The sequence below is a fragment of the Manis javanica genome, chromosome 13 (genome assembly GCF_040802235.1).
Source record: "Manis javanica isolate MJ-LG chromosome 13, MJ_LKY, whole genome shotgun sequence".
Classification (NCBI taxonomy): Eukaryota; Metazoa; Chordata; class Mammalia; order Pholidota; family Manidae; genus Manis; species Manis javanica.
The window spans coordinates 86,175,977-86,196,136 of record NC_133168.1 but is presented as its reverse complement, the minus strand read 5'-3'; the positions used below and the strand labels follow the sequence as shown (position 1 = coordinate 86,196,136).

At 55.3% G+C, this 20,160-nt stretch overlaps 1 protein-coding gene and 1 long non-coding RNA gene across 11 annotated transcripts in view; one reads left to right on the top strand and one right to left on the bottom strand.

Annotated features, from left to right (window-relative positions):
* Window positions 1-203: 203 nt before the first annotated feature.
* LOC108387529 (uncharacterized) overlaps window positions 204-20,160 on the bottom strand; it is a 61,196-nt gene continuing 41,239 nt past the window's right edge. For 3 of the 7 annotated variants that reach the window (XM_073220013.1, XM_073220014.1, XM_073220011.1), the window contains 14 exons: window positions 8,293-9,521; window positions 7,421-7,632; window positions 6,758-6,847; window positions 6,267-6,421; window positions 5,607-6,127; window positions 4,632-4,847; window positions 4,246-4,349; window positions 3,716-3,785; window positions 2,934-2,999; window positions 2,522-2,590; window positions 1,911-1,955; window positions 1,492-1,613; window positions 1,273-1,383; window positions 204-903 (listed from right to left, as the gene is read on the bottom strand). In XM_073220013.1, the coding sequence (XP_073076114.1) occupies window positions 1,296-1,383; window positions 1,492-1,613; window positions 1,911-1,955; window positions 2,522-2,590; window positions 2,934-2,999; window positions 3,716-3,785; window positions 4,246-4,349; window positions 4,632-4,847; window positions 5,607-6,127; window positions 6,267-6,421; window positions 6,758-6,847; window positions 7,421-7,632; window positions 8,293-8,430 (1,896 nt within the window). In that variant the 5' untranslated portion in view covers window positions 8,431-9,521 and the 3' untranslated portion in view covers window positions 204-903; window positions 1,273-1,295. Of the gene's footprint in view, window positions 904-1,272; window positions 1,384-1,491; window positions 1,614-1,910; window positions 1,956-2,521; window positions 2,591-2,933; window positions 3,000-3,715; window positions 3,786-4,245; window positions 4,350-4,631; window positions 4,848-5,606; window positions 6,128-6,266; window positions 6,422-6,757; window positions 6,848-7,420; window positions 7,633-8,292; window positions 9,525-10,407; window positions 10,545-11,771; window positions 11,994-20,160 lie in introns of those variants that run through there. The other 4 variants (XM_073220010.1, XM_073220012.1, XM_073220009.1 and 1 more) reach the window with 4 other exon arrangements.
* LOC118973319 (uncharacterized) lies at window positions 9,827-19,008 on the top strand. Of its 4 annotated transcripts, none has more exons than XR_012124395.1 (2): window positions 9,827-10,096; window positions 10,419-19,008. It is a non-coding gene; the product is annotated as an uncharacterized lncRNA (long non-coding RNA). The 4 variants fall into 4 exon arrangements; XR_012124396.1 differs by having other exon boundaries at window positions 10,355-19,008; XR_005062588.2 differs by having other exon boundaries at window positions 9,827-10,109.

The following is a 20,160-nucleotide window of genomic DNA, read 5'->3' as shown; positions in this document are numbered from 1 at the left end:
GTGTTGCCAAGGTGTGCCAGCCTGGGGCTTAAAGCGCCCTGCTCTTCCTGAGCGCCTTATGGGGAGAGGACAGAGGATGGACAACAACCTGGCGTAGGTCAGGGCCCCCCTGCGTCAGAGAGTTTAAGGGCTGGGGGTGGGGTGGGCTGGGGCACACGATGTCTGCAGGAGGGGCAGAGCTTTGAGAAGAAAGAGCAGTGTGATGGCAATCCGTTCATCATTTATTACATTCTGCACAGGGATGACCCCAACCCCCAGGAACCATAAACCTCAGACACAACACCCAGACCACACTGCACCTGGGGAGGCTATTTTCAGGGATGGGGGAGGGAGTTGTACAGGGGGCTCCCCTGGAAGCAAGCTCCGGAACCCTGAGACAGCCGGCCACTCCTGCATCCTCAGATGCCTCCACTGGGAACCAGGGGGCTGTGGTCCCATGCAGCACTGCGCCGTGTCCATGGCCATCCCAGGAAAGGCCCCCGCCTCTTCCTGGAACCCTGTGGCTACGATTCAGTAGCTGACAGCGCCCAGGCAGGAGTTGGCGTCACGGCGGGAGGCCACCTGCACGAAGAGGAACATCCTCCGCACGGTGGGGCGGCTCGCCTCTGTCCAGTGGGCCACGGGAGCAGAGGGGACGACACAGCACGAAGGGGGCCAGGTTGGCCGCAGCTATGTACGGGTCCTTGAGGATACAGCCGCAGCCTGGGGAGCTGCCCGGGTCTGCCGACAGAGGAGGTGCCAGAGCACCTGCCCCAGGAGAGGCTCAGGATGAGCAGCGGGAGGAAGAGGAGCAGCAAGCAGACTGGGGTCCTGGGGTGCCAGGTGCCGCCTGCCCGAAGGGGAAGAAGCTCTCCTCCACATGCAGCCAGGACACCAGCAGGGCCGAGGGCCCGATGACAGCAGCTACAGGGCCATGCGGGTGAGCAGAAGAGGCAGGTTATCCCGGGTTCCCCCCATTATCCTGCTTCCACCCCGTCCCCACTGCCCCCTGGGCTCCGGGCCCTGAGTGGAGGGTCCTGTCAATCACCAGCACCCGGGGGGGTCCCTGTCACAGGAAGGCTCCTGAGCGTCACCTACTCACAGAGGAGGAGGCTGGGTTCCAGAGGGGGAGGGGAGCCACCCTTCAGTCTGACAGGACTGGTCGGCCGTGGAGCTGGGACCCCAGCCCCACCGGTCTTTAGGACGCCCCCACACCCAGCATGGCCCGAAGCTTCCCTGAGGCTGAGGAGCAGCCCACTACCCCCTGCCGATCGCCCCAGCCCAGAAACTCACCTGGCCCTGGCCGGCCCATAAGTTTACATCTTGTGGGGCCTGAAGAACTGCAACAGTCCCTTTCTGCTGGCCCCCTGGCCTGGGGGCTCCAGCTGGCAGGACAGGCTGTAGCTGCAGGACAGAGGGACACCTGTGAGCCCCTGGAGCCACACGTCAGGGGGCCCGTCCCCCAGAGCCTGCCAGCAGCTGCAGCCCACACCTGACTCCGGCCGGCCTCACCTCTCCTCCTCATCCAGGGGCTCCATGGCCTGGAGAAATGACATGACGTGCTCCTTGCGCTCCAGGTCATACAGCCTGGCCACGTACTTATATATCATCATCTCATGTAGGATGACAGTGACCTGGGGCAGAGGAAGGACAGGATGCAGACAAGAGGGGGTGAGGAGTGGGGCACTGGGATGGTCCCGGATCTTTGCTCACACGGGAACCCGCCTTCCCTCCAATGACATCCAGCCCTGCCTGTTCCCACTGTTGGGTCTCCAGCTCCTCCTCCAGGAAGGAGGCCTTGATTCCACCCCCCACCTGACAAAACCTTTAGTATCCTCAGCTCTGTGTGTCTTAACTCTCTTCAGACACGTTAGACCCAGGGGATGGGCCAGACAGGGTCCTGCCCAGGGGGTCTTGACTCCATCCCTCACCTTCCGTGACTGGGCACTCAACTGTCTCTCTCTCATCCCGTCACCCTGGAAGGCAGGAAGGCAACTAAAGTGCATCAGAAACAGCCCCCTGAGCCCAGAACGAGGCCGGCACATCCCTACCCCTTCTCAAGTTGGAGGACCTCCAGGGCCCTCCAAGGGGCAGGCCTGCCCAGAAACAGCACCCGGACCTGGCCCGGGATGGGGCTACCGAGAAGCGGGGACTGCACTGGGGAGCTGAGGCCAAGCTTCCCACGCAACTGTGTGATGGCAGACAGGGAGACTGGGGCCTCAGGCAGGAAGGCACTGCCAGCCCCCTGATGTGCTTCCTGCCCTGAAGGAGCAGCATCCCTCCCCCTGGGCAGGGCCTGAGGGGGAGACCAGTCCTGCCCAGATGCTGCCCCCTGGAGCCCTCAGCCCCACCTGCCCTGGGGCCAGGACTGGGGCTTAGGTGGGTACTTCTGGCAGTCCTCTCCAAGAAGCCCAGCTCCTGGGGTGGAGGGGGAACTGAGGAGGCGGGGAGGCCCAGTGCTGAGAGGTCCAGGCTCACTGGGGGGCTCTCTCCTCTCTAAATCTCACCATCCTGCCCCCCTGTTCCCTGCTGGGTCACTCACGTCGTTATTTTCCGGGAGTTGGTCGACGGGCACGTCATGTAGAAACAATCCAAGGAATGGGACCATGCCCTGTGCCACCGGGGTGGGGAGGTGATGAGTCCCCACCTGCCTCAGGGGCACCCACAGAGCCTCCCCTGAACCCCACACCCACAGCCCCCAGCTCCCTTGGACCACCCTGTGCTGCCTCCCCACCTCCCTTCACCCTGCTCTCCCCTCTCGGGGTCTCCCAGGGCTGGCTTTTGGCCAATCCCAGGACCTGTGGGCCCTGCACCTGTCCTCCACCTTCCCCCTGTACCCAGCTGCTCTCGCCCTCCTCCTGGTCACCCCAGTGCCGGCAGTTCAGGGCTGGTGGCACCAGGGGCAGGTACAGGGTCGCCCCCACCGCCCGTGACCCGCGCCACGCCACTCTCACCTGCTTCTTTGTATACTGGCATCCCCTGCGGGCGCACAGCTTTTGCTTCATGAGGGCCCTCACCTCCTGCAAGGACCAGGACACTCAGCTGCTCATGCTTCCCTCCCACGTGGCCTCCCACAACCAGACCGTGGTGGATGGATGCCTTGCCTGAGCCCCCTGGCACCCATGCTGTCCCCACCTCCAGCAGGCTCTCAGCCTAGAGCGACCCCAGCTCCAGCACACACTCATACTCCTGGGGGTCCTTGGGCCACGGCCGCCACCCTGAGAGTGTCAGGGGAGGTCCCTCTGCCTCCCAGGGTGCCCTGAGGACTCACTGTCACCTGGCTATCAGCATGGTCCCCTCACATGGCCAGGTGAGGTGGCCCATCTTGTGTTCCCTGGACCCTGCTCACCTGGGAGGCCCACACCCCACGGTGACGGCAACCCTCCATGTCCACATGAGGAGCCCGAGGCCACAGAGGGGCAGTGACAGGCTCAGGGGACCCAAGGGAGAAGCCGACCTTGCTCAGCCACAGGCCCCACCCCTGCTGCCGACCCCACACCAGCCCCAGCCCTGACTGGAGCCTCTCCTCTGGGTCCTCACTGGATGCCAGGCCCCCAGTCAAGTGGAGCCAGGGAGGGAGACAGACGAGGCCCTCGGGGGCCTGGGGGTCCCTACTTTCCCTGTCAGCTTCCCCCTCCCACCCCGCACACCTCGAGTCTGCCCCAAAGCTGTGCCACAGCACAGCAGAGGACTTGCCCCGAGGACCCCCCCTTCCAGACCTCTGGCCTCCGTTTACCTCAAGGAGCCACTCTCTGTTAGCCTCCTCATCCCTCTTTTTAAGTTTTTTGTAGGTCCGGGAGCTCTTCCTAAGGGGAGGAGAGAGGAGGAGGGAGAAACATGGCCAGCAGGTGGAGAGTTTGGGGGCAGACCCCTTTTCCTGGGGCACCCAGGAGATCCACTAGCCTGCATGAGGCTTTCCACCACAGCTCTGGGCCCTGGGGAATCCGTGGCCTGGGGAGGGCATTGCATGTTTCCACCCAGGGCCTCCATTCCCAGTTCTCCCAGGGGCGAATCTGCTTTGGGCCAGGTCACTGCAGAACACAAGCTCAAGATCTCCAATGGGCTTCAACCCATACCTGACATTGCAGGAAACTGATTCCTGCAGGGGTACCCTTGGCCTAACCCACAGGGGGCCCCAAGAGCCCACCATCCCTGCCCCTAGGCTCTGCCGCCTCCCAGGAATTCCCAGCCCACTGAGGGACACTGCAAGATGTAGGGTGTCCCTGTCCACTCAGGTGCCCTGGTCCCAGGGACAGGACTACCCACCAGGAAACTCGTCCCCAGGTGCTCTCCAGACGACCTATGGGACGGCTCTGCAGGGCCAAGAGAATGGCATGGAGGGCAGCAAAATTCTTGAGGGCCAGACACTCCTGGGAGGGAAGACAGAGCTGAGAGCCTGGCCTGCTTCTGTGCTCTGTCCTCCCGTGAATTCCTGTCCTTAAGGAGACAGACACCCAGGGAGCCCAGCACACCTGGTACCTGCTGGGCAGCCCTCCTGGGTGGAGGACTGTAGCTGTCCCACCCCCGGGGCCTACGAGTCCATGTCCTCATGCCCCTGGCATAAGGGTCTCAGGGACCATGCAGGGAAGACTGCAGACAAACATCCTGAGAGCTGGCAAAGGAGGGACCCCAGGGGCCATCCCATGACACACCTCAGCCACCCGGATCCAGAACTGCACCACTTGGGCCCTGTTCTGGGCCGTCATGGTCACGGTCCCAAGGCAGGAGGAGATGACCAAGCTAACCATGCCATCGAATTGCCTGATGACCATTTCCACGTTGGGGCCCACTAGCTCAGTGCCTTCCATCATTGGTGGCCTCTCTAAGTAGACCTTGCATTGGCCGTATTCAATCCTGCTGTACAGCTCCTGGGGATGACAAGGGGTGTCATCCAGCTGTGCCCCTGGTGCCCCTGTTCCCAGGCAGGGTCACCAGTCAGAGCTGGGGCACAGGCAGCTGGGGACGTGCTGTGAGCCTTGTGGCCATCCAGGCTTCAGACCACATCCACTGAGGCGCCCAGGACCAGATGCACAGGACCCCACAGTGGTGGGGAATGGAGGGGCTCTGCTCGCAGGCACCCTCACTCACCTCCTCCCTGAAGCACAAGGCAGCTCACACCTGCCCATCCTGGGGCATCTGCCTCCCATTCTGCCACCCCGTGGATCCCGCTCCCCACTCAGGTGCAGTTTCCCCCAAAACACCTCCACCCGGGACTTTTTTTGGTGTCTGTGTCCCCCACGCCGTCAGGTGCATGGCAGGGGCCTCTGAACTGCGGAGGCTGCGGAGGCCTTCCAGGCCAATGGCCGGAGGACCTAAGGCCCTGGCAGCACCTCCCTGAGCACCCCTCCCCTGTCCTGCCCCTCCCAGCCCAGCCAGGCTCTGCCCACCTTCCCTCTGCTCCTCCTCATTGGTCTGCAAGGATCCCTCAGTGCCAGCCCTACTGTCCCCCCCACTGTGGTCAGGGATGGTTTGGGAGTGAGGAGAGTCTCTCAGGGCACATGGTGAGTCCGTGGGGAAGCTGGGACATGGGCCCAGATCACAGGAGTCCACGCCAGGGGACAGTAGGTCTGGGGCAGCCCGTGACACAGGGCAGGCCCACCCCGACCCTGAGAGCCCGCTCCGCTCACCGCACAGATCAGGGTCAGCTGCTCGGCCACCATGTGGGCGGGGAACTGCAGGATGGTCCGCTCCTCCGACCTCGGCACGTCCGGGGTGATTGCGACACAGGCGCTGGTGGGCTCTAGGTCCGCCTCTGGCTCTGCCAGGCCCTGCGCCATTCCTGCAGGTGCCACGGGCCCCGGGCCCAAGGGCTCATGGGGCTCCAGCTCGGGGCCTGGCACCGGGGCTGAGACCACTCCTGGGATGTCCCAGGGGCTCATGGGGTCTGGACATGTCTCTGGCTCTGCAAGGCCTGGTACCATTATGGCAGTTGCTCCGGGCCCCATGCCTGAGGGCTCCTGGGGCTCCAGCTTGGGGCCTTGCCTTGGAGCTGAGGCCTCTGCTGGGATGTCCTCCTGCTCTGCAGGGGCTGAAGCAGGTGACACCGGCCGTAGCTCCCGCACAGGGGTCTCAGGGAGTTCCTGAACGGGCTCTACCCACGAAGCCGGCCCTCCCTGTGTCTCTGGAGCCAGCTGCCTCTGCCGTGGTTCTGGAGCGGGACACAAAGAAAGGGTCACCCCGGGGCTGATTCCCCACACCTTACAATGACAGAAGAGCCCTCACTGCCTTGAAGGGAACCCCAGTCCGGGAAGCCCACCCTAGACGGTCCCCTGGCTGCAGCCCCTCACCTTCCAGCTTTGCCACCGTGGGTCCCAGGTGCTCCTCCTGGACCAAGTGGTGGAGGACTTGGCCCTCCAGGGTGGATGAAGGCTGGCTGGCATCGATGACGCTGGGCACATGCTCGGGCTCCCAGGCAAGGTGTCTAGCCTGTCCCATCCTGGGACTGGGGGAAGGCCGGAGGGTGGCAGAGTGAGAAGCCTCGTCTTCCCAATCACACTGGCCTCCTGGTCCACCCTTGTGTGGGCCTGGCCGCTGTGCACTCCCCTGCCTGTCCAGGCACCTGCCCCTCCCCCTTCCTGACCCTATGTATCTGTCCTGGGACCCCATCCTCTCCCATCCTCCCAAAGAGGAAGTCCCCAGTCCTCAGCCCGCCCATGGGAACCGAAGATGAGTGACCTGCTGGGTTCTGCTGGGCTTCCCCCTGCCCCAAGCCCCAAACTCCTCCTCCCCCCATTCTGTGAGAGGGGCAGCGCCCCCTCTGAACCCAGTGAATGCTCACATTTTCAGTTCCTCCTCTGGCCCCTCGTCATGCCCCTTGTTGCTTGAAGAGGCCTTGAGGGCATCGCTTGTGACACTCCCTGGCCGTGACCTGCGGATGATGCCTGAAGTGACTGCCCAAGTCCACCCGGGATGGGGTCCCAGTATTGTGTCTGCTTCCTTCACTCAGTTATGTTAAGTGTCCCCAAAGGGTCTGCACAAAGTGGGCACTGCGTAGCTATTGTTGCTTAAGGAAGTCCTGCCAGAACCTTCCCAGGTACCCCTCTGCTGCCCCCAGAGGTCCCTCGTGGGGCCACTGTGAGGTCAAGGACCAGGCCCAGTCCCAGGGAATTGCGGGCCTCCGTTCCAAAGTCTCATTTCCAAATGAGCCAGGCTTCAGGCCACTGACGGGTGAGGCCAAAGACTTTTCATCGGGTACAGAGAAGTAAGCCCCGAAGTGGCCCAGCTTGGCCGGCAGTCCTCTCTGCAGTGCTGGGGGCCAGGGGAGCCCCACTAAGGTGCCTCCCGTGTTCCCCATGGGCACCCTAACAGGCTGATCGCCAGCCACCCTGCCTGTCAGAGGAGCACGCTGCGGCTCAGACACATGTGGGGACAAGCAAGACACACAGCGGGGCTGTGGGCAGAGGCCCGACTGTGCCGAGGAAGGGGTGGGTGCTCAGCATACCTTGCAGGGAGTAGGGACTGTCCCTGCTTCTCCTTCACAGCTGCCAGCTGGTCCGCGTCCTCGGGAGGGAGTACGGCCTCGGAAGTGCTCCGGCTGGTATTTGGAGCTGGATCCACTAGTATGGAGAGCTTTCTCCCCTTCCTCCTCACTCCTGTCCCGGGATCCCTGCACGTGGGGACCTCAGTCCCATGGAGAGTTGGCTCAGGTTCACGCTGAGAGGGGCAGCAGGGATATAGTCAGTGGGAAACCCAGGACCCGCCAGGACAAGGGAGGTTTGCAGCTCACCCGAGAAACCTCAGCCCCATGGGGTGCCCCTGGGAACAAGGTTCCAAGCCCCCTGGAGTGGGACTGTCAGCTACTCTCATGGGAAAGCCCTGGGAGGGCCCTGGCAGGTTGCCATGTTTGGAACGGGGTCCTGGGGTGTAGACAGCCTGCCCCAGGTCCAGGGAGATGGAGTAGGTAAATCCATCCACCAGCTCCTCCATGCTCCCCAGTGTGGGGCTCTGCAAAGCCAGCACCTGCTAGCTGGGGAGGAGGCACCCCAGTGTGGGCCTCCAACCCTGCCCCCGAAATCAGGCACACAGGGCTGGCCTTCTGCGTAGACATCCAGTCACTCAGGGAAGGAAAGGACACCCCCAGGCTCAGGATTGACATGTGGGTGGAAGTACCTGGTCCCAACACGCACCTCCACATCCTGAATGATGAGACCAGAGCTGTGACACTGACTGCCCCCTGCTCCCCAGCCTGCAGTGCCACCCATGCCCCACGCCCACCACACACACACAGGAAGGGTCGGGGGGACAGTCAGCCCGGGATGGGTCACACTCATGGTCTGGCCCTGGAGTGGCCCGCTCTGGGCTGCCCTGTCTTACCTTGGAGGTCCTCGGGAGACATGGACAGAGGCGTTGGAGGTGGTCTCTGAGCCAACGCCCACAGGCAGCAAGAGGACACTCTCTCTCGGCTTCCCTGACTTCCACGCCTTCAGAAGGCTCCGCACAACAAGACCGCATGTTGCTCTGTCGAGCGCCTCCGGTCAAGTGAGCTGGACTGGGGTCTGCGACCAGGATCTGGGTTCTGTCCAGGTCACAATTCAGGTTCTACTGGGTGTGTCATCAGTGACATCACTTCTTCAAGGGTCCATTTCCTGGGCCCCTCCCTGCATTCAGACACTGCCACATGCCCACCCTCCTGGCCCTTGCCATGCACAACTACACAAATCTCCACCATAGCCCTCCCTTCACTCTGTGGCATTGTCACCTGGGTCCCAGCTCTGAGCAGAAGAGCTTATTTTCTCTCCTGTGTGACACAGTGATTTTCTCTCCTGTGTGTGTGTGTGTGTGTGTGTGTGTGTGTGTGTGTGTGTGTGGTCTTTCCTTGAGGCTGAGCCTATCTGCAATGGATGTGTTTCTAATGGTTAATGTACTTTAAATGCTGGATGTATTCAGTTACTCCCATGCCGCCTCCATATTCTTTGATGACGCTTTCATTTAGATGTAAGGTCAAAACCGTTTTTGCAAATGGTAATAAAATAAGGCTCGAGAACGACAATGAATAATAATCTGTCTCATTGTAAAATAAATGAAAATCGTTACCAGACTTGCAAATCTCTTATACTTGACAAATTAACAATCTGAAGTAAGCATTACAAGCGTTTTATACATATTTTGAACATAAAAACTATAAAGACCAGTCTCTTTTCCTTTTGTGATTAGAAGCTGGAAAATCTGCTTATAACTGGTTCTGTTACTCGAGTTGCAGACTTGCTAGAAGTGTCAGATGAACTAATTTTCTCCTTCATGTTCTGTTCATTTCTCATCTTCACATCTGAGAACAGATATATCCTTCACATTTCCAGAGTCAACAAGCATTAGATTCAGCTTGAACTGCTGCCATGTATATGTTCCCCGCAGATCTGGAGGAGCAGCTCCCAGCTGGGACACTGTTAAGCAGAGCAGGCCCGAGGGTTGCAAGTGTCACAGAGGAGCTGGGGAGCCGTCACGTCAGACTGCGCCAGCCCTACGGCTCCTGAGTCTCCCATCCGTACCGTCACTGTGGCCAGGGGGAGGTTTGTAGCCTGTCTTCACCCTCTTTCGGAGATCCCCTGCTGGGCCAAAAGGACAACCTCAGAAGAGAAGTTATGCATAACTGATCGTGGTGAAAATTACACTTTTGATTTAGCATCAGAAGGTGGAAGAAGATGCTGAGTGGGATTTCTCTTGTCCTAAACTGGTATTGAGGCTCACAGCTTAGGGCAAGGTGCAAAGTTCGTGCATTCCAGAGACCACCGCCACAGGTGGGCTCCTAGCACCTCCTTGTGGGGTCGGCCACGACCCGGGGGACCTGCTGTCCCCTCACCCACAGCCCAGCCCCCCTCGTCTGTCCTGGGCGGGGAACTAATCTGCTGCGGGAAGATGCTTGTCAGTCATTGGCAAACTTGCGGGGGACCGGGGGTGGGGCAGGGCTCGCAGCAGGGGGCCCACTGCTCCCTTTCACACTACTTCTGGGTGATCAGAAGATTGGAGGGGTGCTTTAGCTCTCTCCCCGCGAGCCGCCACCCCGTACCCGCCACGGAGAAGCTGCCGTCCCGGCGGAGCTGTGCATGATAAGAGGGTCTCGGGAGATCTTTGCGCTCTCGGGACGTAACCGCGGCTGCCTGATCTGCAGCGATCTCTGAAGGTGGGGAGACTCGGTGAGCTGGTGTGAAGGGCAGGCAGCAGGCTCTCAGCGGCCCCCGGGCTCCACATGAAGGAGAGTACCGGTTAGAGGAAGGGGCGGCGTCCCGGGGCTGCAAGGAGCCAGGGCAGGGGCCCCTCACCGGGCGCAGGCCACGGCTGACCTTGTCGGAGGGGCTGCTCCAGGGCCGGGCCGGGGCGAGCCCGCGCGCGCTCCCCTGGGGAATCCCGCGCCCGTCTCTGAGGGGTCCTCACCCAGCAGAGCCCAGCAGCAGGAGATGGACCCAGGGCACTGCCCGTTTAAGTCAAGCCTACCTGTCTACCAGCCTCCGGCCCTGTTGGGAGCCACACAAAGACAACAAGATGGCCACAGTTCATGAGGTTCCTGCTTCACTTCTTGGAGATTAGCTACGAGCCCGCGCGCGCCAACAAGGAAGCCCGCGCGCGCCAAGAGATACTCTTCTCCCCCTCCTTCCCTATTGTCATATACCAATCAGAATGTAACTCGCTGCGCCACCCCTGCTATGCAGCCAATCCCCTGCCTCCAAGTATCCTATGGCCCACTCTGCCCCTGAACACTGGTGTATATCTACCCCCGTCCTACAATAAAATTTGAAGGCTTGATCAGAATACTGTCTTGCCTTCGCTCTTCTCTCGCCCCCATTTTCTTTCAGGTCGGATCCCCCTCGTCCCCACGAATAACTAAGTCCCGCTGGACGGGACAAGTGGCGCCCAACGTGGGGCCAGAGGCGCGGATCCTTCGCAGGCGGACCCCCGAGTAAGATATCGTCTGGCCAGACCCCTTCTTGATGAAACAATAGGAGACGCCTTTCGCCGCTCACGGAGGTCGTCGTCCCTGGTGAGTACCGGCCGCCTTATAAGAAAATGGGAACTAGATTAAGTAAAGAAGCGGTCTTCATAAGAGACCTAAAAAGTTCGCTTAGGGAGAGAGGAGTTCGAGTTAAAAAGAAAGACTTGGTAAAGTTTTTTATTTTTGTTGATGAAGTCCGTGGTTTATTGTTAATGGCCCCGAAATTCATCCTAAAAAATGGCAGAAAGTAGGTAGAGATTTAAATGATTATCTTATCAAAAACGGCCCTGACTCTGTTCCTGTTTCAGTATTTTCCTATTGGAGTCTTATCAGAGATATTGTTGAAAATACTGACCCTGATAAACGTCAACTCTTGTCAGTAGCAGAATATTGCCTCCGCCCCCTATCTCGGGCGGCCTCAAAATCGTCTCTTTCGAGTGATCCCCCTGCTCCAAAGTCAGCTAAATCCCCCTCCCCTAGCCTGACACCATCTTTGCTCGGTGCCCTCCATGATACCCCTCCCAAATGTTGCATTTATCCGCCTCTCCCTCGAGATTCGGACTTTGTCGATACACAAAAGGTTTTTCCGGTCGTGACTAAGAGCCAAAATAGCGAACCTTTAGATCCGGGAGACGCGGCCGAACTAGAAGACGAGGCGGCCAGGTATCACAACCCAGATTGGCCCCTTGCCGCCCCGTCGCTTAACCCCCCTTCTTACACTCCCCCTATTCGGCCTCCCAATGTTTGCGCCCCGGCCTTTTTGCCCCCGTCAGCCCCTCCGCTACCCCCTCCGGCTCCCGGTCCTGTTAGCCCCCCTACCAGCACTGAAGACCTAATAGCACAGATAGTAGAACAAAGAATAACTTGCCATCTCCAAAAATTGGTTGTCTCCCAACCAGTTCGTCCCTCATTATCTTCGCGAAAGAGCCTCTCTAAGAAACCGCTTACAGCCACAAAACCTAAAAAACTGCTCTTTCCTGTTCTTACCCGGGCCTCCGCCCGCTCTGGCCCCACCTCCACAACACGTAGCCCGGAAGAGGGCGATCTTGAAAGCGATGGTGAAGACGCCCCTGCTGCTCAGGAATTAGAAAGTGAGGGGGAAGAGCAGGCTGAGCCAGAGCCGGCCGAACCTGCCGATGGCCCTAGAGAATTTCACAAAATCCATTTCAAAAGCTTAAAAGAGCTGAACGCAGCCGTTAAAGCTTATGGCCCCAATGCCCCTTTTACCCTTTCTGTTCTTGATTCGCTGTCTCGAGGAGGACATTTACTCCCAGGTGAATGGCTGCGTATAGTCCAGGCTGTGCTTACCCGTGGTCAGTTTTTAACTTGGAAGGCAGATTTTGCTGACCGCTGTCAGACCATCGCTGCTGCCAATGTAAAAGACCCTCATTCCCCAACAGCGTCCTGGACGTTTGATAAGCTTACGGGACAGGGCAGATATATCTCTGAAACCAGGCAGCAGCGCCTTCCCCTTGGTCTTTTATCTCAAGTGAAAGATGCCGCTTTGGGCGCTTGGATATCACTCCCTGCTTCCGGGACTGCTAACACTCCTCTAACTAAGATCACTCAAAGCTCGCAAGAAGACTATAGCGAATTTGTTAGCAGATTGTTAGAGGCCGCCGAAAGGACCCTTGGTTCCGCGGCTGCCAATGACAAGATTGTAAAACAGCTAGCCTATGAAAACGCCAATTCGGCATGTCGAGCCGTCCTCCGCGGTAAGACTCGAGACAAAACTCTTGATGAAATGCTGAGAATGTGTAGAGATGTCGATCCTTTTACATCCAAAGTCCAAGCCCTTTTAGCTGTAGGTGCCGCTGTTCAGACTCCCCCGGCTTCTTATCCTCCTTCCTTCCCCAGGGGCGCACCGCCTATGCGTAACTGCTTTAAATGTGGACAGCCAGGCCATTTCGCTCGCCAATGCCCTACCTCAGCTCCTCCTCCTAGAGTTGGGTCAGTCCCCGGTATTTGCCCTCGCTGCCATAAGGGGCGGCACTGGGCCAAAGAGTGCCGTAACAATCCAACAAATCCTTTTTATAGTACCACAAATCCTTTCACCCCCCCTTTTCAGGGAAACGGGCTGAGGGGCCAGCCCCGGGCCCCCCAGCCAATTCCATTTCAGCCGGCCTCGGGGAACAGCCTAGCTGTAGCACTCCCGCCCTCTATCGGGCCACACCCGGGAGTGCAGGACTTGACCTCTGTGCCTCCTCCTCAACAATATTAACGCCTGAAGAGGGAGTTACAATTATTTCCACAGGAATTTATGGCCCACCTCCCAAAGATACTTATTTTCTAATTTTAGGGCGAGCTTCCACCACAATAAACGGCCTTATTGTCCACCCTTCCTTAGTTGACAATGACTATACTGGAGAAATAAAAATTCTTGCTAGTGCTCCCCAGTGCCCTGTCAGCATTATGAAAGGTCAGCGCCTTGCGCAGGCACTCCCCCTCCCTTTAAGTACATCTCACCCTGCTATTCATAAGAAGCGAGGCTCCTCTACCCCAGGTTCTTCAGACTTATATTGGATCCAAGCTATTACTAAAGAACGCCCCACTCTTAAGCTTAAGATCCAAGGAAAAGTATTTGAAGGAATTTTAGATTCGGGGGCCGACTCTACGGTCATATCTCAGGCTTCATGGCCCTCCAGCTGGCCCTTACACGCTTCCTTGACCCATCTACAAGGAATTGGGCAGTCAAGAAACACCTTACAGAGCTCACAGTTACTAAACTGGGAAGATGAAGAAGGAAATACCGGATTCATTCAACCCTTCGTAGTTCCTGGGTTGCCAGTAAATCTTTGGGGAAGAGATATCCTTTCTCAAATGAAAGTCATCATGTGTAGCCCTAATGAAGTTGTAACACAGCAGATGCTCTCACAGGGTTACCTCCCTGGTCAGGGGTTGGGCAAACTAAAACAGGGAGATCCCAACCCGATACTGGCCACGCCTAAGATAGACCGCTCAGGTTTAGGGTTTGAAAAACATTTTTCGTAAGGGCCGTTGCTCCTCCTGCACTCCAGGCAGACAAGATTACTTGGAAAAGTGATGTTCCTGTCTGGATCGATCAATGGCCCCTTACCACTACAAAATTAAATGCAGCCATAGAGTTAGTGCAGGAACAGCTGGCTGCTGGACATATTGAACCTTCTACATCCCCTTGGAACACCCCAATCTTTGTAATTCAAAAGAAATCAGGCAAGTGGAGGCTCCTACAAGACCTCAGGGCAGTCAATAAGACCATGGTCCCTATGGGCGCATTACAACCGGGAATTCCCTCTCCAATAGCCATTCCTAAAGGGTATGTCAAATTAGTAATTGATCTAAAAGATTGCTTTTTCTCCATACCTTTGCATCCTGATGATTGCAAACGTTTTGCCTTTAGTATACCCATTACCAATTGTGTAGGGCCTTCTCCCCGGTTTCAGTGGAGAGTTCTCCCACAAGGAATGGCCAACAGCCCTACTCTTTGCCAAAAGTTTGTAGCCCAGACTATAGACCCCTTTAGGTTGCTCTTCCCCACTTTGTATATTATCCATTATATGGACGATATTCTTCTTGCCGGTCCTGACCAGCAACAGCTCTATGCGGCCAGTCAACAGCTAGTCGCTGCCCTCCGAGATCGAGGACTACAAATTTCCCCAGAAAAAGTCCAAGTCCACCCCCCCCAACTATTTTTAGGCTTTGAATTATTTTCTAATAAAATCCTCACTCAAAAAATTCAGTTAAAGAGAAGCTCCTTAAACACTCTTAATGATTTTCAGCGTCTGCTAGGAGACATCAACTGGCTCAGGCCTTATTTAAAGCTGACCACCGGAGAGTTAAAGCCTTTGTTTGATGTCCTACGTGGAGACCCTGATCCTTCCTCCCCCCGCTCGCTCTCATCAGAAGCACAAAGGGCATTAACCATTGTAGAGCGGGCTATTTCTGAACAGACCATTAGCTACTTCTCTCCACATCTAAGTTTGTGGCTGCTCATTTTCCCTACCCCCTTCTCCCCTACAGGAGTCCTTTGGCAAAACCATCCACTATTTTGGGTTCATTTGCCAGCCTCCCCCCCTAGAGTCTTAGCTACCTATCCTCAATTAGTTGCTGCCCTCTTACGTTTAGGCCGAGAGGCAGCTCTCAAGTTGTTTGGGAAAGACCCTGAAGTTATAACCCTCCCATACAATACATCTCAATTACAATGGCTTATTCAACATGATGATGATTGGGCAATTAGCTGCACCTCCTTCCAGGGGACAATAGACAATCATTACCCTGCAGACAGATTAGTCCAGTTCCTTCAAAAGACCCCAGTTGTCTTTCCCAAAAGAACTAAAACCACGCCAATTGCTGGGGCCGTAATGGTGTTCTCTGATGGGTCCTCCTCCGGCATAGCCGCTTTCAGTATTAATGGGCAAGTTACTCGAATACAGACAGACCTCTCTTCTGCACAGCTTGTTGAACTAACTGCAATAATCAAGGTTTTTGAGCTTTTAATAGATGCCCCCTTTAACCTTTACACTGATAGTGCCTATGTAGCAACCTCTGTTCCCCTATTAGAGACAGTGCCTTACATACGTCCCTCTACAAATGCTTCCCCCCTATTCGCAAAATTGCAAAAATTAATTTTAAGCCGCGATGCCCCTTTTTTCATCGGGCACATACGCGCTCACACTGGCCTTCCAGGGCCGCTTGCCAAAGGCAATGACAGGGTTGATCTGGCGACTCAATTAGTAGCCTCTGTCACGCCAGACTCACCCTTAGCTGCAGCCCAACGGGCTCATGAACTACATCATCTCAATGCTCACACTCTTAGACTCAAATTTTCAATCACCCGAGAACAGGCCCGCCAAATAGTTCGACAATGTCAAGGATGTTTAACTCTCCTCCCAGAGCCTCATAACGGAATCAACCCCCGGGGGTTAGTCCCAGGAGAGATATGGCAAATGGATGTCACTCATTACCCTCCCTTTGGTAAATTAAAATATATCCATGTGTCTATTGACACATGTAGTGGTTTCCTATGTGCATCCTTGCAAACGGGGGAGGCAACTAAAAATGTTATTACCCATGTCCTCTCATGCCTGGCATATCTACCACAACCTAAAATCTTAAAAACTGACAATGGGCCTGGATACGCCAGCTCTAGCTTTAAACAGTTCTGTGCGCAGTTAGATATTAAGCACGTAACAGGAATTCCCTATAATCCCCAAGGCCAAGGCATTGTTGAAAGAGCCCACTTAACCCTTAAAAACATGTTATTCAAACTTCAGTCGGGGGGAGAAGTACTCTATCCGAGAACAGGTAATGCAAAGACACTCCTAAATCATGCACTGTTTGTTCTCAATTTCCTTACTTATGACTCCGCGGGTAAAACCGCTGCTGATCGCCTTTGGCATCCCTCCACGGCAGATAATTATGCACAGGCTATGTGGAGAGATCCGATGACCAACACATGGCACGGGCCTGACCCTGTGCTCATATGGGGGAAAGGACATGCTTGTATATATGATGCTAAGGCACAAAATGCCCGATGGCTCCCAGATAGGCTCATTAAACTCCTAGACACAAATAGAGGCAAAAACAATAATAATTCCAGTCCAGGGCATATTAACCCCTGAGAAGCCTTCCCTTTCTGTTTATTTTCAGGAGGCAAAAATGAAGATATGTACACTATTGACCCTCGTCATGACCTTTCGCCCCGTTTGGACCCATCAGATTTCCAACTTCACCTGGACAGTCACCAATGAAGCAGGAGACGTCGTTTTCAGTTCTTCCACCTTAGCAAGTACCCCCCCATGGCCTGTTCTTGCCCCTGATCTCTGTGACTTGGCCGCTGGAGCTTCTACGGCCTGGGGGACCCCAGACATTTACTTTCCTCTTTCCACCTCCCCTGAGACCTACCCTGAAGGACAATCTACCACTTCTCCTGGGTGTAACAACACCCCTAGGAGAACCTACCTCAGAGAAACAGAATTTTATGTCTGCCCGGGAGCTCATAGAGATCGAGCCCTTAACTATAAATGTGGATATAGAGACTCCTATTTCTGTGACTCCTGGGGGTGTGAGACTACGGGAGATGCTAGTTGGAAGCCTAGCTCCACCTGGGATTATATAACTGTAAGTAGGGCTTGGAATCCCAAGCCTAACTCAACTGTTACCCCAGAATGTCAAAGCACCCAATCCACAAGAGGGCGATGTACACCGCTCTCCATTACCTTTACTGACAAGGGAAAAAGGGCCCCTATTGATGGATGGCTCAGGGGACATGAATGGGGGCTAAGGCTTTATGTTTCAGGAAAGGACCCTGGGCTCACTTTTAAAATCAAATTAATTCGATCTATTCCAAACGCCAACAAGCACGTTGTCCTTGGCCCTATTGCCCCTAAGGCAAGAGACCCAAGACCTTCTAACCCTTCTCCCCTGTCTACTAGTACTGTTTTCCAGGCCTTGCTCCCCCCGGTTTTACCCTCCACAGGCGAAATCCTTAAAGGCCTGGCTAATATGACTGCAAAATCCCTTAACTCCACTGGATATTGACGCAGCTTTCGGGAATAGGCCTCTGTATACATAGCCCCCTCTTGCGTCTACCCCCTCAGCTAGTACCCATTTGTAACAGCTCCTTCTCACCCCCGCTGTCCTATGAATTCCTTGTCGCGCCCAACGGTACTTATTTTGCTTGCTCCTTTGGCATAACGCCCTCTGTTAACCCGCGCTTATTAATATCTAACAATGAATATTGTGTTTTAGTCATGCTCATGCCCAAGATTTTCATACATCCCACCGAAGATCTCCTTCCATATTACTCGGGCTCTACTCGCACTAAGCGTGAGCCAGTAACCGCCATTACCTTATCTGTATTATTAGGACTAGGAGCAGCTGGGGCTGGAACAGGCATTGCCTCCATAATTACTTCTAAACAACAATATTATGCTCTTAGTCAAGCTATTGATAAAGACATACAAAATCTGCAAGAGGGTTTAGACAGCCTGAAAGAATCTGTTGTCTCTCTCTCTGAGGTAGTGCTCCAAAATCGCCGAGGGTTAGACCTCCTTTTCCTGAAAGAAGGAGGCCTCTGCGCTGCTCTTAAAGAAGAATGTTGCTTCTATAAAGACAAAACAGGGTTAGTGCAAGATAGCATTGATAAAGTTAAGAAAAACCTAGAAGCCAGGCAAAAACAAAGAGAAAAGGATGAGGCCTGGTATAAAAACTGGACCTCTGCCACCCCTTGGTTAACTACTCTGATCCCCACCATCCTTGGACCCTTGGCAGGATTCTTCCTTTTAGTGTCTCTTGGCCCTTGGGCCTTAAGAAAACTGACAGTTTTTATTCGAGAGCAAGTTGACCAGCTCGTCAAGCCAGCGGTTGCTGTTCATTATCACAGACTTACGGCCTGTGATGAAGAGTCTTACACCGAGCCAACCAATGCTCCCGGTCTCCGGTTTTCAACTTTACAGGCGTCTCAACCATGGTACCATCGATTCTGGCACCGTACTTAATGTGGCCCATATGCTGGTCAGCCAGAGCCAGACATACCCCTAACTATGAGGGTATGGGCATCGAGATGAGTGCGAGACAAAGTACCGCAAGGGAGGGTTCTTCCTAGAACCTCTCTGGTCCTCCCTGAGAATACGCCTGGCTTGCATAGAGGTTGGTATCCATATGTACATAAAGCCTTGACATATTAAAGTCAATTTGGCTTTCAGCTCTGCCTCTCCTCCCTAAAAGATACCGAGAGCATTTGCAGAATGTTACCCTGCTGGAGGAGCCAGGCCTCTATTCCCTCACTCGATTAAGGCCCACCTTTCTAAAATAAATAGAAAGAGAGGAGATGTTGGGAGCCACACAAAGACAACAAGATGGCCACAGTTCATGAGGTTCCTGCTTCACTTCTTGGAGATTAGCTACGAGCCCGCGCGCGCCAACAAGGAAGCCCGCGCGCGCCAAGAGATACTCTTCTCCCCCTCCTTCCCTATTGTCATATACCAATCAGAATGTAACTCGCTGCGCCACCCCTGCTATGCAGCCAATCCCCTGCCTCCAAGTATCCTATGGCCCACTCTGCCCCTGAACACTGGTGTATATCTACCCCCGTCCTACAATAAAATTTGAAGGCTTGATCAGAATACTGTCTTGCCTTCGCTCTTCTCTCGCCCCCATTTTCTTTCAGGTCGGATCCCCCTCGTCCCCACGAATAACTAAGTCCCGCTGGACGGGACACGGCCCCATCCTCCAGGAGCTGAACAGGACCAGGATGGGGAGAAGGAGGAGAGAAATTGGAGTCGAAATGGGGTGGGACTGAAGTACCATATCCTTCTGAGGCTGGTCTGACGGCCCTATTTTTGAATGCAGCCCCGTCCCTCCTCACTCAGCTGTACTTTCATTTTCTTTAGCATGTCACATGCTATCTAATTTACTTACTTATTATTATGGCTCTTATTTACTGTCTTTCTCTTTCCCCTCGCCTCTGCCTTCATCCCAGCATGTAACTCCACAAGGGTCTCTGCTTTTAACCAATGTTTCCCTAGTGTCTAGAATTACACCGTCATTTGGGCAGCTTCTCACTATATGTGGCCACTTAACTTTAGCTTAATTACAGTGAAAAAAAATTCAGAGCTTCAGTTGCATTAGCGTATGGCGAGCGGCTACCATATTGGGCAGGACAGGGAACATTTCGTTATCGCCTTCAGCTGTATTGAACACCGCTGATCTAGAACAATAGCTGGCATGTGGTGGTGGTCAATAAATATTTGTAGAACAAATCATGAATGGCTGAGAGCTGTTTGTAAGACAAGATAGTCTAGTGGTGTAGAGAACAGGGCCTAGATGCAAATGCCTCTACTATGAATAGTTGTATAAACTTGGGCAAGTTAACGTAATCTTTCTAGGCTCTGGGGATAAGGCAGTGGGCTAGGCTGACCACGGTCTCTGCTCTCACACAGCTTGTATTCCAGTGGGGGAGACTGACAACAACTAAGTAAACAATGGGATTGACACGTTTGTCCGCTCCAGGAGACAGCCTGTCCCCTGGTAGGCTGGTATATCCCACGGAAGACAGAGCCCACTGCAGGCACTCAGTGATCCGCGGAGAGAAGGGAGGAGGTCATTGACGTGGTGGTGAGTTCTCGGACGGCATGGAGGGGCAGCCGGATGGAGTGGAACCGCTCGGAAAGTGACTGTTGAGCTTTTAGAAAGATGTGGAGCCCATCAAGGGACCATCTCGGAGGCAGGCAAAAGAATATTCCGTGCAAAGCTCAAGTCCTGCACGAAGCGTTGTG